Source organism: Vigna umbellata, chromosome 9, assembly GCF_029865625.1.
Source record: "Vigna umbellata cultivar VRB3 chromosome 9, Vumbellata_1.0, whole genome shotgun sequence".
In the NCBI taxonomy this organism is placed as follows: Eukaryota; Viridiplantae; Streptophyta; class Magnoliopsida; order Fabales; family Fabaceae; genus Vigna; species Vigna umbellata.
Genome location: NC_142173.1, coordinates 19,696,861 through 19,715,603, shown reverse-complemented (window position 1 = coordinate 19,715,603; position 18,743 = coordinate 19,696,861). Strand labels below are relative to the sequence as shown.

General features: G+C 34.2%; 1 protein-coding gene across 2 annotated transcripts; it reads left to right on the top strand.

The window, feature by feature from the left end:
- The first annotated feature begins 6,384 nt into the window (after positions 1 to 6,384).
- LOC148192844 (protein PHOSPHATE STARVATION RESPONSE 1-like) lies at positions 6,385 to 13,785 on the top strand. 2 transcript variants are annotated; one of them, XM_088098644.1, is made up of 8 exons: positions 6,385 to 7,472; positions 7,578 to 8,223; positions 8,334 to 8,532; positions 8,634 to 8,710; positions 8,794 to 8,833; positions 10,220 to 10,277; positions 10,742 to 10,811; positions 13,120 to 13,785. In XM_088098644.1, exons 1-8 carry the CDS (start codon positions 7,432 to 7,434, stop codon positions 13,465 to 13,467), a joined length of 1,479 nt encoding a protein of 492 aa, XP_087954770.1. In that variant the 5' UTR covers positions 6,385 to 7,431; the 3' UTR covers positions 13,468 to 13,785. The 2 variants fall into 2 exon arrangements, with proteins under 2 accessions (XP_087954770.1, XP_087954769.1); XM_088098643.1 differs by having other exon boundaries at positions 6,388 to 7,472; positions 8,322 to 8,532.
- The last annotated feature ends 4,958 nt before the right edge of the window (positions 13,786 to 18,743 follow it).

The window sequence follows — 18,743 nt, the reverse complement described above, 5'->3', positions numbered from 1 at the left end:
AAAACCTATTTGAGACGATTATGAAAAAACAAAGACCTCAAAAATGATTAAACCTATATTTTATGTACAGTCTTGAACATTCAACTTCAGATAATAACTTGATATGGAAGAAGGACTTGTAGTCCACATAGTTATAATTACTACAAATGAAGATGATAGTGATATAATATATATTTCATTGTTATAATCTGTATTATTGAACTTCTATCATGATATATGAATTAAATATGAAGTACATGACATTAACCTGAAAAGTCTTAATGTTCGAACCAAGGGAACAATTAAATTATCTATTCAAACATACCAAGAAGTTTAAATATTGATGAATTTCATTCATTTGTCGTTTATGGGAATTTCAAAAGTTAAATATTATAAACATAAGATAAAATTGAAATAAAAATTACAATTACAAGAAAGTGTATACATGAATTGTATTGTAAAATGTGGTAGGTCTCTAAAGATTTTCAAAATTTTCTTTGTAGATTATAATGCTAATATTTCCATCTTTGTCTAGAATTAGTATTTTCAATATTTTCTTTATTTTGACTCTAGAAACAACCACATATAATTTTACATGTGTGAATATTGAACATAGAAGATAGAGTCCCACTTTTGAAAACCTTGATTCTTATTGATTGTCATTGTAAACCAAAATGATATTGGAAATTGTCTTCTTTGAAACTTAAAAGGTAATCCTGAATCAAAAGTGTTCTTACCAAACTTTGGAGCGTGATCTTCTGACAAGTGGCATGATTTAAGGAATGCATATGTGTGCTCCAATGGGTTGAAAAGTGGGGGAAGATCCACATGCAAAAGAATCTCTGATGCTCAAGTTAGTGAGATAGTAAGAGATTGAAATCTTTACGTATGAAAAAAGTAAGTATAAGTTTAAGTATGTTTTTCCTGATGAAATGCATGTGTATTTATAGGATTTTGAGGTCCTATGCCATTTATGTGGTTTAAATAAGAAATATGTATATCAGACAGAGACTATTTAAAGATATTTAATGGTTGCTTGAAGGATAATAAAAATTAACAAAATTTTAGTAATAGACCCTTGTTAGGCCATGCCGCTTAACATATTTGGGTCGTGTATGTACATAAGCTCTTTAGCCTCGAAAGTTTTATTTATTCATAGGGATGCTCATGATTGGTCGTTATGGTCTTGCTCTGCCGACTTTGTAGAGTTTTCAAGTGGATTAGCCATTCAACCGAGCTCATATATCTTTTTGACCATTCGGTTGGGCTTGCAAGTGGATTGATCATTCGGGCGAGCTCTTATATCTTTTGACCATTTGATTGAGGTCTTATATTTTTTACCATTCACCGAGCTTGTACGTGGATTGGCTGTTCAGTCGAACTTGTAGGTGGATTAGCCATTTGGTCAAGCTTGCTTGTAAATGGGTCATTCGGCTAGGCTCGTTCAAAAGCCATTGTGAAGGAATAACCCTTCCATCTTGTGTTGTTGACTTAAGTAAGCTTTATACAAGACTGACGGCTTGGGTAAGTTCAAGTTGGTGTTGTCGGTTTGGGTAGGTTCAAGTTTTTGACATAACCAGTCTTGGTTTGAAAGTCTCCTACTTTTGGGAAGCCCAACCACTTTCCTAATCTACATGTCTGCCAAGATGTCCAGTGGAATACTAAGAGTTCATTGATTCCACATCTTGGTGTGGTTTGCGATGTCTGTGCTGATCGAGCTCTCGTTCGAAGTTACGAGGTTATCCTTGACTTTCTCCCACTTTGTGCCAGGTTGACTTGTTCTTCTAATATCTTTGAGCTTGGTGTTAAGGAGATTGACTCTGACTTCCATTGGGCTGGCGGGCTATGCTACATTTGAGCTTGATGTTGAGGGGATCGACTTTGGCTTCCATAAGATCCTGACTGTGCTAGCGGGTTGTGTTGCCTTTGTGTTCGGCATTGAGGAAATCGACTCTAAGCTAGCGGGTTGTGTTCTCTTCGAGAATTACGAGGGCCCTCCTCATGGTAATCGTGCCAAGATTGAGAAGGTGATTTATCATGCTTCATGTCGATCAACTTCTATTGAAGCTCTTGGAGTTTGTGAAGGTCAACCTGTCTTTAGGTGCATAGGTTTTCAAGTTTGGCATCATAATGTCTGCGCTGTTTGTTGTTCTGTTCGATGAGCACTTGCACTTGCTGTTGGAGGGTCATCATTAGGTCGGATTCCATCTCGGGGGAATGTTGGACCTAGCTTCGGATGGTGACCATGGGTAAATGAGACTAGGGAAAATTTTTACCACGACCCCACGATGGGCTCCAAATGTTCTTAATGGATTTTGGAGCACGACCTTCTAACATATGGCATGATTGGAAGAATCTAGATGTGTGCTCCCGCAGGTTGAAAAATGGGGGAAGATTCACTTATAAAAGACTCTTTGATGCTCAAATTAGTAAGAGAGTGAGATCTTTATGTATAAGAAAAGTAAGTATGAGTTTCAATATATTTTTTCTTATAAAATGCTTGTGTACTAATAGGATCTCAGACCCTATGTCATTTATATGGTCTAAATAAGAAATATGTTTGTTAGAGACAAGCTATTAAAGGGTATTTAATGGTTGTTTAAAGGATAATAAAAACTATCAAGATTTTAGTAATGGACCCTTGTTAGACCTTGTTGCTTGACGTATTTGGGTCGGGTATGTACAAGAATGAACTAAATTCATTCTTGGTATAAAAATCTTGTCACCAATGTTTTTCCTTGTGATGAAAGTAGCAAATATCACATTTTTACCTAACTTGTTAACTTGCAATCTTGTGTTATTATAAAGACCTTTTATCATATCAATATTTCTTAGAAGCATTATGGGTACACCTACTTTCAACTTCCATCAACGATTCGGTATGCTTGAACGTTTAACTTCATTCAAGAAATCACTTAACTTAAATTTCTTGGTCATCATTTGATTGGTAAGGTGTGTCAAAGTTTAAACAAGTTATTTTCTCTGTACTTATGAAACATAACATGAAGTCATTAACTTGTTCTATAGACTCAATTGTTGGACAAAGTATTGCTCCATCATCAAAGAATCCAAGAGACATCATATTCACCATAAATTGAGGATACACAAATTTAACCAATGATAATATAGGTGATACAATGTTTTCAATCAAATGATCTTTTGATATTTCAAGAATGCCTTGGTCATTTTCATTTAGATCCATTTGTCCATCTCCAATTTTCAAAATCCAATATGCAAGTTCTTTTATATCTCCTAACATTTCAATTATAGCAACACTTAGTCTCATGTTCTTGGTAAATTTTAAGACTTTGCAACCTTTCAATAAGTCAAAATAGTTTATTGCTAATTTCATGACATCATATTTGCATCTTTTTTTACAACATAGGCAACATTCTATCAAATGCTTCAAAGTAGAATCTCTTCATATCGGTGTTTCTTCTCATATAATCAATTTTGTTTTCATTAGAAACTTAGCACGAAAACTATCTTAAATTGCAAGTTAAATCTTCATTTATGAAGAGGGTATATAAATAGTAAAATATGTTGTTTTTTCACCGGAGAATTATAAAAAAACAATTCCACTTTTGGTACGTGTTTGACTCTACCTTTAACAATATAGTCTTATCCATCAATATACCAAAATAGTCTGGAAGAAGAGTAGAAGTATCCTAATGAAAAAACAAATTTGAAATTAGTAAGTAGAAATATGTAAATATCAGCAGTTTGGTTTATATTTAAATTTTTCATGACATTTAAGTGTAGTTACATCAAGATAAAAAGAACAAAAGTGGTTGAGCCCGTGTCATCAATAACACAAACTTTGATCTTATACCTAAATCGAAGATTTAGAAATAACCTAATAATTACATAAGTATTCTCAGTTTCATAAAATAATAGAAATAGTAAAATTTAAAAATTTATAGTAGTACCGTGACATGACTTTAATCACATTCTTGTTACATTTTTTGAGAAAAAAAAAATCTGATTCAGGATAAATTGTATTGTTAGATACACACGTTGAATACTACCCATCCTCATCCACAATATGTTTGATCATTTCCAACACTACAAATGTTGTTGCCCAAAAATTACAGGTCAATCATACATAAATTCAGGGAAAATGGGCAAAAAATCAAAGGTATAATTAGCTCCTTGCAGTTCTTTAAACCTTGTATTGTAGTTCTAGGATTGATTTTTAGAAAACAAAAAATCTAAAAAAAAAGAAATAGAAAATCAAAATTATTAAGGACAAATTGAAGCTTGTTGTTACATTTTTTTTTTCAATTCATTAGCCTCTTCTGATTGTATATAAATAATGTTTTTCATTTTTCATTGTGTGTTATACTTGTAGCGTTCATATAATAGTCTTTTTCTAATGGAAAATGACACTTGAACAACCATTTTTGACAACATTTAGACACGCGCACACGTGTCAAAATCTGAGTGGTCCATTTTCATTTAATTTTTCCAACTGGACCACTCAGATTTTGACACGTGTGCGCGTGTCTAAATGTTGTCAAAAAATGGTTGTTCAAGTATCATTTTCTTTTTCTAATAGGTTTACGTATACTCCAAAGTTTATAGACACGGTGCTGTTGACCTTTTTATCCTTTTCACATTATTGAGGCCACTTGTGCGGCAGAAGAATCTTGCTAAATATTTAGTTTTTCTATTTCATGAACTTTATGAAAACTGTTTTTTGTCATCACTGATTAACATCCAATGACCAAAAACAAACATAATTTAAGTTTCATGTGTTTACAAGTTTTATGTTTCATACATTATGGTATGTAGTGCTTCATCATTTATGTTCTAGCTTCCATTCCACCTGAAAATTGTTTCAATAATTTAAGACTAACCAATGCTCTTATAACTATGAAGACATTTTGTTTGTAAGTGGTGTTTTGGATTAGTGACGGCTATTTCGACACCACATGATCTAGAAGCACATATCAAAACGGCAACAATTTTGAGTAAAATAAGGAGCACTGGAATATTGATGAACAAACTTTTTTTATTATATCTTCTTAATTTTTCAACAATTATTAGAAAAAGTCATTGAAACAATTGGAAGTGGTTTAATAAGAAGAAGGACATAGAAAATACCAACCTAATATTTTATTAAATACAAAGTCGTTTTCCCATCACTGTAATAAGCAATCATTAACTTTTGAAATGAAAGCATAATTCCTCTGAGTTTGTTAATTAGTAGAGGTGTTTTTATCAGTTTAGTGATTTTGTTTTATTGGAGCTTGTAAACTTTACATTGAATTGTCACACCAATACATCTTTTTTCTTAGTGCACCCATCACAAACTAACGGATATTACTTAGAATTTCTTCTATCAAAGCAAAATATGCCATTTAAAAAGTCACGTCCTTTCTTACTTTTATATTTTGACACTAATTATTTTTATACCCATTTTATAACATTTTTTACTATCTCACACTCTTTTTTTTTAATACAAAAGTTTACTTTTATTAAAATCATTTTACTCGTATAGTAATCAAATGATGTCAAAGATTTTTTTTTAATATTATAGTCTCTATAAATTATTTATTGAATGAACAAAATGTTTAAATTTATGTTTTACTTAAAATCATTTTTATATAATAACAAGCGAATATTCTTCTTTTAACAGAAAATAAATTCGAATACTTGAGACGCCGCGTAAGGTAAAAATAAAATGATTGTATGGGAAATATGATAATATGATATTTTTTTATACCTTTTAGAAAGAAAAAAACATGCAATAGCAATTTCGTTAAAGTAGAAAACAACGCAAGATCCAATTCATATAAAAAATATTCGGAATTGCATGGGAACGAATGCAGGTGCAGGAAGCGCAGAGTCCACGCTATCGAGATTGTCGATCACGCGAGTGGGTGGCGCGTGTACGGGGCTTGTATTTGTAGCACTGCATAGCAATAGCACAGTGAGAAGACAAAGCGCACTCGTTTCGTTGGTCATCGTTCACCTGCCGGTGACGGAATTCAAAAACACCCGCCTCTTTCTCCCTCTCTCTCTCTCTCTCTCTCTCTCTCTTGCTCTGACCAGAATCTGTTCCATTCATCTTCTCTGGTTTCGATTCCAATTCGCTGGGGTAAGAATTCGATACACCGTTTTCTTAGTCGTGTAGGGGAATTTCGGGGTATCTGATCTCATTATGTTTTGCTTCATTTTCACGTTTTTCGTTGCGTTACTTCACTCCACTTCGCATCGCATTGCCCAACTCCACTTCCCTCGCAATTCCGATCCTACGCTGGTTTTCTTACCGCCTCTGTTTCTCTCTCTCACTCTTGTTTTTTCCTTCTTAAATTTGAAGTTTATTGTTGATTTCATTGATTTTGTATATGTTATATCAATTTGCATGCCTATTCGTGCGAGTACGAATTTCTTTCGTCCTTTTTTTATGTGTTGTTTGCTGCGTGAAAGTGTTTGAAAATTGGTCTGTGTTTTTCTTCTTCTTTTTTGTATTGGATTGGCATCATCTTTCTCTGAACTCTAAACTTCATAGAAACAATATAGAAAGAACCTAAAACGTTTAGCGGTTAAATACTCATACTCCATTTGTATTTCATTGAGAGAGAGAATAGATGTTGTTCCGCTTGCTAGGCTGTAACCACTCTTCTTCTCATGTTTGGTTTGTAAATCAAAGGTATTGTAAAAAGAGAATTCTAATCTTTAAAAATAGATGGATTGACGCGTTTGAAGGAAAGATGGTTACGAATACGAGGAAACTATGCTCGGTCTGTTCTTTAGCCTGTGATAGACTTGTGTCAGAGAAAGTTTTATGTTGAAAAATGAAAGATTTGGGATGAGAATTTCACTCTGTATTTGGAGTTTGTTGTCTGTAGTTGGACTGCATGTCTTTCTTGCAGTATTTATTGTGTAAATTGAGAGAAAGGTAGCAATGCTATGGTTGCGTAATGATCGCAAGAGGTGGTTCCATATTGGGAGTAGCCTGTGGGCTATTGGTTTATCTTCTGGTATTTAGGCGCCTGAAATCTCTTCGTAGTTTCATTTCTCTAACTGGACAGAAAAAAATTTAGGTGAGGCCGGAGATAACTTGATTATCAGTTTCTCTTGCTACTGCTGATGAAAATAAGAGTGGTTTTGAATTGGGGATGGAGAGATAGAGAGAAAATGGTCGTGCTTTAGAACTATTACAGGAATTAACCTAATCACAGTGGACTATCAACTATTACAGAAATTAACTTAATGTCTTGCTTTTGAACTTTGAGGTTTGTGATCAACTGCAATGATGATTTCATTAGTCTGTTTCTGGTTTTTACTTGCTTTGAGGATTGGGCATGCTTTTTATCTAGTCTGTCTTTGATAATGAGGTTTTATAATCTTCAGAAGTTCTTACTAGTGAGTTGCTTTCTTTATTGAGTAACTTTTTTATATTACAGACTAGAGTGCTTTTTCCTTTCACAGATCTGAAGATTGATGACAAATAGTCTGGTTTGGGTATCAAAAACAAAAATCAAGTTGAGTGGTATTTTGCTGGTGAGCATTATGGGATAAAATGCAGGGTTTAAGATTTTATAAATTCACTGAAAACTGATATTTTATTCTTTCAATCAACAATGAAGGAAAATAATGGAAGCACATCCTACTTTCTCCATTGAAAGATCAAAGCAACTCAATAGCATGGGGATGTCTGGAGCACTTTCTTCATCTTTGTCAATCCTTCCAATACCCACAGAAGATATGTATCCTAGGCTGCCTGAATCACAATTGGATATTGTAGATCAAGAACTTATGACAAGACCTTATACTCATTCAAGTTATTTGAATTCCAACGGAGTAGTTGGGCATATTTTTTCGTCTTCCTCTGCAAATTCAATTGACCTTCATCACTCATCTCTTTCACCTGATGAAAAAAACTCTTCTAACGCTCATTTTATTTCACAATCATCAACCAACATTGCCCAATTTCCATTATCATATTCTTCGAGCACTGCACCACCAACTTCAGCAACACCAACCCATTTTTCCAAAGAAAACAGTGCTTCCTGGCATACAGAGTCCCTGCCAAGTTTTCTGGATTTTCCTGCACATGACTCAATGGACGATAATAGGGTAGAAAGTAGTGATTGCCCTATAATGGCATCCGAGGAGTATTCTAAGCAAAATGATTGGCAGGAGTGGGCTGAGCGGCTAATCAGTGATGATGACACTTTGACTTCTAATTGGGATGACCTTCTCACTGACAACATTCGAGACATTGAGCCAAAGGTGAACTATTTCATAACTCAAATCAATATTAGCTTTCAGAGTAAACTGATACATAATTTATTCAAGGAATATGTTCGGATCTCATTTTGTGGCTTTAGGTGCCATTCCAGGTTGCAAAACCACTTTCACAGTTTCCAGGACATCAATCCCAAGGTCTACAACAACTTCCTGCTTCATATGGAGACAATTGCTCTGGAGCTACCCTCTCCTCCTCAGCAAATTCTACTCCTGCCAAGTCACGAATGCGTTGGACACCAGAACTTCACGAGGCGTTTGTGGAGGCTGTCAACCAACTTGGGGGAAGTGAAAGTACAATAATCTATTTTTCTCTGTTTGGTAACTTTAGCCTTACTTTGCAAAGCTTTGTTCTTATTTTATTTTTTTCCTGTTTTTCTGTCTTCTTTCTGCAGGAGCTACTCCAAAGGGTGTGCTGAAGCTCATGAAAGTTGAAGGATTAACTATATATCATGTGAAAAGCCATTTGCAGGTTTGTGCACTTTGCTTTTAACTCCTTTGGTTTGTTTGGTAGCATGTGTACGTTTACTGAAACATATTTGTCTCGAGATGAAGAAATACAGGACAGCTAGATATAGACCGGAGTCATCTGAAGGTACATAAATTATGTCTCGTATAATATTTACCAGCATGCATTAATTATAAATACCTGTTTTGTTTGAGTATTCTGTGATGCTAATTATTGTAGGAATAAAAGTAGATCATTCTTGATTGTAAACTAGGTTTCTTTAATATGCTTTTCAAACATAAGAAAATGTTTTACTAATTTATTAAATACCAATTAATGCATGGTATCTTGTGCATTCAAGGGTTACATTAATGCAAATCACCTTTAGCGACAAACTATTGAATCGTGTAAAGCACTTAAAATCTTAAACCGATGTTAATGAGTTTAATCCTTTGCCTGTAAGACCGAGTTAGATAATACGCACTTGGATTCTTTTCCAATACTATGCATATATTAGTTGTGAAGGGCTTACCTTAATATCTTTTGAAAATGTAGACACTTCAGAAAATCTAAACGTATTTGAATATACTAAGAAAATTAAGATTTAAATAACCTTTTGGTCATACCCCCTTTATAAGGCAAAAAAAACCTCACGGATGCCGGTCTCATATATAAGCAAAATTTTAATTATTTTTACCCTATTATAATGAAATTATTCATAGAAAACCCTTCCTTTAATTTAGATTTTATTTCCAGTGACTCTTGTTTACTCTTGATATCAAGTTCCAATGAAAAATAGTTTTGGAAAGAAGTTTATTTTTTATTTGGAATTGTTGCAATTAAATAATTCTAACCAACTTTCTTGAGTAGCATAAATTAGATTTTTGGCTCATATTCAAGATTTGAGAAAGTATGTTTTTTTTCGTTTGATTCTCAGAACTTTTTTTTTTTCTGTTTGCATCCTTATTAAAAGAAATGTTTCATTTTAGTCCGTGAAGTTGTGGTCATTAGTCACGATGGTGCGGCTAACACAAATTGAATAAGTAGTTTAATTCCTAATGACAAAACGAAAGCCTTCTCATTTAGAAGGAGCCTATTCAAAAAGTTTATGATTGTTCATTTACAGTTAAGACACTAAAATTTTAAAAATAAATTAACAGGAACACAGACCTAACAAAAAAAAAAAAAAGAGGAATAAAATGGAAAGGTGCATCTATCATATATACTAAAAACTTGTACAAGTCTAATATTAGACTTTATACATGACAGTAAGGGGGTGAAGCAATTCATAACTAATCTTAGCCTCTTGGATATTTCCCAATTCTCTGTCTCTCCATGAACCACCCTCTGCATCAAGAAACCTATGTTTGCTCAAGAAACTCAAAAATCACCAACTTTGTCTGACAAATTGACCAAGACCCCAGTGATTGTTGTCTTGAAGTTTTGTGTCTTGAGTCAATTCCTTGAAACTAGAGTCATAATCATCTGTGTCGTAAGCTGATCAACAGTTTGCTCGTTGACTACTGTTGGCAGGAGTTGCGGAGAAAAAAGCAGGTTCCATTGAAGAGATGTCATCTCTAGATTTAAAAACGTAAGTATATACTATTTACTTCTTTTTAAATAATATATGTAATGCAGTATTACCATAAATGCTGATACATCAAATTGATAGACAGAAGCTCATTCATTGACATGACTTTTGCTGTGCAAATGTTACATTCCCAGAAGAAATTGAATTGATTATGTTGCACGTTATTGTATATGGAATCGCTGTTAAGTTTGTTTAGATGGCAGTTACTATTTGTATCTTACCACTTAACCTGAGAGGAATGAATATAAGGATTAAAATAGAAGAGGCTTTGTTACTGTATCTTGGAATAGAAGCTACGACAAGGTCCAAAAAGTATTAGTCTTTGGATCACCAAGTGGCTTAGAATTTTCAGTGACCCCGGATTAAGACCACAATAAGGCCAATATATGGTTCCATGTAAAGTTTTTAGTAATATTTCAGAAACAGTAATTATTATGATGACTTTACTATTGTATTACTGACAGTGGTATTGAGATCACTGAAGCTCTACGACTACAAATGGAGGTTCAGAAGCGGTTGCATGAACAGCTTGAGGTGTGAACTTCATTTCTCTAGAATTTATTTCGAACATATATCAATGAATTGAATGTATTTGTATATGAAGGGTGTTTCAAAGGTTTGTTCAGCTTGAAAGATGTATTTATATAGTTATCCATATTTTGGAAACTATATCGGTCATTGATCATAGGCACAATTAACTAGTCATGAACCGTGGTCAAAACATTCGTATGGTTACCCAAGATCAAGTTAACATGACTCCTATATACTTATTAAACTTTACTTAATATTAAAAAAATATTGAAATATTTACATATAACATATATTAATAAAATAATACTAATAAAATAATAATTCAACATTTCAATTCCATAATTAAAAAATAACAAATTAATAAAGTCAAATTACACACAAATCATGCATTAACATAATATCATAAAAAATTAAAATAAAAAATAATATAAGGATAGTAGTGATGTAATTAATATTACATAAAGATATTTTAAATATCACTAATGTTCTTAGAAGGTAGATAAGATCTTGTATTTCATATTGATTAATTAGTGTAATTGAAAGTCTAAAATTCACGGTCACTTCTTGATCTATTGAGTTTCGGTCTCAAGGTCTTGGTTTCGGAGGTGAGGAATATGTAAAGATAATTTAACGTTATTTATACTATTTTTTATGAGTCTTTATATGATTGAGTCCTTGAGGATAAGCCATGTCATTTTTAATCTTTTAGTCATGATGATTAATTTTAGATGTTTAAGGTGTTCACAGCATTACCTAATATTTTCAACAAAACTAGTACTCATCAATCTTGTTTGGTACTTGTGGACAAGAATAGTACTTCGTGAACTTCCCTAGTGTTTCCTAACAAGATTAGTACTTCTCGATCTTGTTTTGTATTTTTCAAGTATTTCCCAACCTTGATTTGTAATTCTCAGCAAGATGGGTAAATTTTGATTTTGTATAATATTTTTCAGCAAGATGGGTAATACTAAACTAATACTTTTCGACCCTACCTATTACTTCTCAATCTTGCCTTGTCCTTCTCAACTTTTTATACTTAATGACTTTGGCGATACTAATACTTCTTAACTTTATATGCTGCTTCTTGAAAAAACTGACATTCGTATTTTAATAGTTTGGTACATTTGGCCTAAACCTTAAAATAATGTCATACGAAAATAAAATCACAAAATATAAAATCGTGTCTGGAAGCCAGGTTGCAGAGAGCAAATATTCACTAAATGACAAAATCACAATAGAGAAAATAAAATGGGTCTTGCTGAAGTCAGTCGGGAAGACCAGATAACTGTCAGAGTCGCGAAGAGGAAAAATGCGGAGGAGAACAGATGAGAGAGAGGATGAAAATTGGGAGACTATAAAAACAAGTTTGATTCCTAGAATAGAATACAAGAGAAGCCTTGAATATTTGTTTTGAAAAAAAGGACTCAAAAGGCCCCTATGCAATGACGCTATGGAAATAGTCTCCATTAGGTCTGTTAGGAGACTATATCTTATGCGGATCCTTTTATAGACTAGATGGGTGGTCATGTGCAGAAACTGTCATCTACCTTAAGAAAGCTATTTTCATTCCCTAAATTCTCTCTCTAAATGATCGTTGAGATATGATTAAAATATTCTCTGTTTGGATTATTGAAATCTACAAAAGAGTTACTGAATGGAGTATCTTCATCGTAAGCAGAACATCAACACATACAACATACATGTACTTGCATATGCTTTTGCCCACAAACTCAAAAGCTAAGAAAGGGGCACGCCGTCTTACTTGCATATGCTTTTGCCCACAAACACAAAATGTTTTACTAGTAGTTATTTTTGATATAAAATTCCAGGTTATCAATTTTTCACTGGCTCAGCTTGTTCTTTGGGAATTCGGTTGTGGGTTGATTGGAGGACCAAATATCAAAACAATCACTGGTTTTCCAATCCAACTAGAAGTTCATGTTTTATGGCACATGGGATTTGCGAGAATAATTTTTTACTTGTAATTTGAAATCGACCAGATGTGAAGTCTGTGTGTTTGTAAGCTAGGTGAAAGGAATTGAAGGGATGTAAATATTCTCCAGAGAAATAATTCAATATTGTTCATTATTCATGTTGTTTCCTGTATTCTGATTTCTATTTTATTAATTTATCGTATAATAAATTATAATTCATTTGCTGGTCATGATCAATCTTGTATCTTTGATTTGTTGAAGATACAAATTGTAATTCTAAGACTCAGCACTTTCTCTTTAGTGTTGTGTTATGTCCTTGTCATATCTCTTTCGTAGTTCTAATATTGTTCTTCTCCTCCCCTTCTTTTTTCTGTCAGATTCAAAGAAATCTGCAGCTGCGAATAGAAGAACAAGGAAGGTACCTCCAGATGATGTTTGAGAAGCAATGTAAATCTGAAACTGAAGCGTTGAAGGCATCATCATCTACCATTGAGAGTCAATCTGGAGTATCTCCGAATGCCACGAGAGACTTCCCGGTCAAAAATGTTTTGGAAGCAGCATCACAAGTGGACCATTGTAGGTCAGGACCTGATCAAGCTAACCGAAGTATCACAGTTGAGGAAGGCTCGCAGGAAAAGGGTCGGAATCCTGATTCTCCCAAAACTCAACATGGTATAGCTAGTGATGATAATGCACAAGCCCCAAAACGTCAAAGAACAGAGTAAGCCATATGAAAACGTGATGAATCGAGCTCGAAGGTTGAGTTTCTTCTGTCCTATTATGAATGAGTGCAATGTACATTTAGCAGATGATGTCACCTCAATGGCTTGGAAGGCTTAGGTCAAGTTTTGTTGTTAGAAATCCTTTTTGTTAGATAGTTTGTAAATGACAGTAACTGTAAGCCATACTTCAGCTTGCGCATACTCTATCCTTGGGATATGTGGAACTCTTCATGCGCCTTCGATTACCGTTCCTGACAAGAATAAAAAGCAAATAATGAGTCAAAGTTAACGAGCTTGTAGCTCAACTTGATGATGCGCAAACACCTTTTTCCTCTCTTTCCTGCATCTCTACTGTGAAATTATAAAAGTACTTACTAATTTAATTTTTATTTGTACAAACACCTTTTAGTTCCTTCTAATTTTTAATCTTTTTGTTAGTCATAGACTAAAATTAATAGAGTAATAAATTTTGATTAATTATGTTTTTACTTTCTAATCCTTTAAGCAAAATTATATTTCATTTTTATTATAAATTTTGTACCAATTTCATCTTCCAACCTTACGAACAAATATATGACATTCTTAACCCCTAATGACAATCAACAATTTATCATTAGTCCCAAACCTCATTTCCACTAAACCAAACTAACAATAATGTTAGGTTTAATACCCAATTTTATCTCCAGTTTGGTTCGGAAATCTCAATTTAGTCCCTCGTTAGAAAAGTAATTGTAATGTATCCTTACTTGTAGATTTGTGAGTCAAGTTAGTCCCTTCCGTTAAATATAAACAAACGGAGTTAATGGGATGATGATGTGGCAGTAGTTAGTGGTTAGGTGTCAAAACGCAATTGTGTGCGTGCTTACATGGTGTTAGGGCAACTGTTACAGAAATTGGGTTTTGGTTTCTGCGAAAGAAGACAGAGGCAGTGATCGCGAGAACCATTAACGTGAAGACAAATGAATGCACCAATTAAAAAAATAAATAAATAGTTAAAACACATAAAAAGAAAGCCAAATGATTGGATTACAACCTACAACCTCGAGTACAAGTGTCACCGAGAATCATGATGGTCGCGGTAGCAGTGCCTGTCTCACCGCCGGACCAGCACTCGCCCAAATTAGGGCAACGAGCCTCCTCGCGAACAATGTGAAGCTTCAATTCGTGGAGCTTCTTCTTAATCTGCACGTACTTCTTGCTGTCAGGAACAGCCTCCTTCATCCACTTCGGCTTCGGAAGCGGCTTCTTCTTCGTCCCAACCTCTACTGAGTACGCGCTCTCCGATTTCAGCGCAATGAAGTCCGAGAGAGACGGCGACTCCTCCGCCAGCCGATCCCGGAGCCCTGCCAGAGTATTCGAGAATTGCGACGGCGCCGCCGGAGAGGTTGCAGACGATGAACTGAAGAGTCTCGCGGCACATTTGATGTTTCCTGCAACATGTTTTCACGTTAATGGTTCTCGTGATCAATCACTGCCTCTGTCTTCTTTCGCAGAAACCAAAATGCCCTAATTTGCCACAAATCACCCCTAAATCAGTTTATCCCCAATTTCTAATAAAACCCAATTTCTGTAACAGCTGCCCTAACACCATGTAAGCACGCACACAATTGCGTTTTGACACCTAACCACTAATTACTACCACATCATCATCCCATTAACTCCGTTTGCTTATATTTAACGGAAGGGACTAACTTGACTCATAAATCTACAAGTAAGGATCCATTGCAATTACTTTTCTAACGAGGGACTAAATTGAGATTTTCGAACCAAACTGGGGACAAAATTGGGTATTAAACCATAATGTTAAACCCTAATGCTGTGTTCGTTTGAAAGGAAATCATTGTTTACGGAGATTGGCGAGGATGGATTTGGAAAAGTAGCTTTGTTCTCTTGCCATGATTTGCGACGATGGAAGAGCAACGATTTGCAAAATAACACCGTTGAATTGATCTCGCCAAAACTGCGAGGATTTGTGCTGATTTAGGTGACAAAGACTTATATGCGCTGTACGAATACATAATATACCAACATTGTGCTTCTATACATGTTTCGAAATATATTAACGGGTTGATTTTGACGTGGTTGTTGCAGGTAGAAGCTCTGTCATTTAGTTGAAGAGGAAGACAGTTGGAGGAGCAAGAACGTTGTTGTTGATGATGAGCAAGCGGATGAAAATGACCAAATGTGGAAGGAGCAGTGGTTGAAGAAATGATGGAAGAAGCCAGGTATTCGGTTCGAAGAAGAGGGTATCCGATTACAATTTTTGAGTCGCACATAATCGGTTACAACGTTGGCGTATCCGGTTACACATTCTCCAACAGGGAGGCGTATTCGGTTACACATCCCGTATCCGGTTCCAGCTTCAATGTTGAGTTCCAATGAAGGCGTATTCGGTTACACAGTGTGGTATCCGGTTCCAGCTTCTCCAACATCACCTCCGGTCTCCGATTTCCGGTTCTGGTTGGTGAGGATGTGGTGTGTGTATTAATTGGATTTCCATAGCTCCAACGTTGAAAAGCTCCAGCGACTGAACCTTCCTGCATGACAGCGATGATGGCTTTGGGGTTCACGAGAACGACGAAGATCATGGAGGTAGGCTCGGAGCACTACCAATGGAGGCAGACAGAGACATAGCCAAGAAGGGGAGGAGGGAGAGGAGGGAGATGTCTGCCATGGACAACAAGATGAAGGTTTCTTTGGTGGAGGAGAGGTTTATGGGATGGAGAGGGAGAGGAGGTGGACGACGGTGCAGTGGAGGTTTGACGACAAAGGTTATATGTAGTAGCAACGAAGGGTCTGTGGAAAAGGAGGTTGCAAAACCGTCGCATAACAATAGAGTGGCTAAGCACAACATTTCCGACCACCTGTTGCGCCATTTGCCACTCGACACCGGAACTCCCTGAATTTGTTACTGGTTACAGATAATTCACACCCTTTGCATTGGTTGCATTAAAGGATTTTATATAAATTAAAATATTAAAAATATATTTTTCAGCCCTTTATTTTGGTTTTTAATTAAATCTTATTCATTATATTTTAAAAAATTAATTTAGCTTTTTCTTTAAATGGGTTTATACAATAAAGCAGCGAACTTTCTAATTTTGTACCCTTCTTTTGTGTGATCATACTCTTGATATTCATGCCACAACAACTGCTATAATTCAATTAATTAAGTTTAGTAAAAAAAACTCATTATGTTAAAATTCTGTTAATCAAATTAGGATTTTGGATTGGATTGTGTGCATAGAGGTTTATACTTATAAAATATACCAGAATCTCTTAGCTGCTTATGCTTATAATTGAATAGCTTTTATATCAATAACTGCTTTCATGTGATACCATATTTTAGAATTTATACTTCAGGAACTTTCCTTGAAAGAAAATAAACTTAAAATAAGCTTAGACAACTTCTTCCAAATTTCACATCCTACAAACTATTATTATAATATTTCTAAAACAAATTAGTTAACAAAACAAAGGTAGTCTTATTTTAAATATTGTATAATTGGTAGAAGAGAGAGAAGAAGAATAGTAGAAGAGAGAACTACAAAAACAAATTAATTGTCAAGAAGACTACAAATTATAGACTCTCAAATCATTGATGAACTACAAAAACAAATTAATCAATCAAGAAGACTATGTCTTGTTCTTTAACGACGTACACAAACCATGGAGCGTCCAATATCCCTGGTAAATGCTAGGATTCAATCATCTAATCCAACTACATAAGAAATTGAAAACTTATTACGGACTATGAACATTGAAGATCATAATTTATTTAGACAGTGCTTCGACTTTTTATAATTTTTAAATATTAATTTTAAAAATTATTTATAATTTTTTTCTCTTTATAAACATTTTTACAATTAAATATAACATTAATAAATAACATTTTATATTACTTTTATAACTAGGGACATTTTGGTAATCTTTAATTTCTACCAATTAAACTAATTTTTTAAATCTATCAGATCAATCAAATCCTACACTAATTCTCACAAACTTTACTTCAAAATCCCCTCTCAATTACCCACAAATCCACTCAAAAAAACAACTAAAAAATTACCTTCAAATCCACTCAAATTCACTCAAATCCACTCAAATTCCCCCAAATCATCTCCCCCAAATACACCCAAAAGAACAAAGCCTAAATCATTAAAATCTCCTCTTAAAAAATAAATCATATTTCGATATTATTAAGAGAAAATAATAGTATAATTGTTCATATTAAAATAACTTATTTATAGGAATAATCTTGCATTATTATAGAAAGAGATTAGCATAATTATAGAAATAAAATAACATGATTATAGATACTCTCTCTTGTATATATTTTTTATATTTTCATTCAAAATACACAAGACATAATTCCTTTTATTTGTCCTTTTTTTACTTTATCCGAGTAGGAAGGATCTATGCTCAATCATTCATTTTATTTGTCACCATTTAGGAATACATTTTTAACGTCCATTTGATATAATCTAATTTTGTTGAACAGTGTGAATGATAGAAGAATGCGAATGACTTTTAACCTTGCTACTAGAACATAGGTTTTTGTGTAGTCAATTTCTTCCTGCTGAGAATAGCCTTTCGCAACAATTCTTGCTTTGTTCTTGATGACTTTTCCATTTTCATCGAGTTTGTTGTGATATACCCATTTAGCTTTGACCATATACTTTCCTTGGGGTAACTCTACGAGTTCCCATACCTCATTCTTCTTCAATTGATCCAGCTCTTCTTTTATGGCTTTAAAACAAGAGTTATATTCCAGAGCCTGATTAACGTTCAGTGACACTATTTGAGAGATGAGAGTTGTGGTAGGATGCTTATGATATACTCTTGTTCTCACACGCTCATCTAGACTTCCTGTGATCTTTTTTGAAGGGTGATCCTTGGTGATTAGACTATATAGGCTGTTTGGTTCCCTTCTTTCTTCAGAAGTATCGTTGGGTGGCTCTTCCTATACTCTCTTCTTTATCTTTATGTGCGTCTGATGTACTTGCCTCCTTCGATAAATTATCGTCTATCTATAATTTGGAGAAAGAGTCGTCTAGCTTTAACTTGTTTAGGTCAGGCTCATGATTAAATTTTACATAAATGACTTCCTCAACTTTCAATGTTCTAAAGTTTTAAGCCCTAAACGCTCTTAACGTTTTTGAGTAACCAAGCATGATTCCTTCATCGCTTCTAGAGTCAAACTTTCATATATTATCTTTAGTATTGAAAACCAAAATGGTGAAAATATGAGATATTAGGACTTTTGTCCTTCCATAATTCAT

Bases quoted from the DNA above. Each gene is read 5' to 3' on its own strand.
- LOC148192844 (XM_088098643.1), top strand. From the start codon at position 7,432: ATGACAAATAGTCTGGTTTGGGTATCAAAAACAAAAATCAA. The intron at 8,834-10,219 runs GTACATAAATTA...TACTGTTGGCAG, and splicing joins TAGACCGGAGTCATCTGAAG to GAGTTGCGGAGAAAAAAGCA. The intron at 10,812-13,119 runs GTGTGAACTTCA...TTTTTCTGTCAG, and splicing joins GGTTGCATGAACAGCTTGAG to ATTCAAAGAAATCTGCAGCT.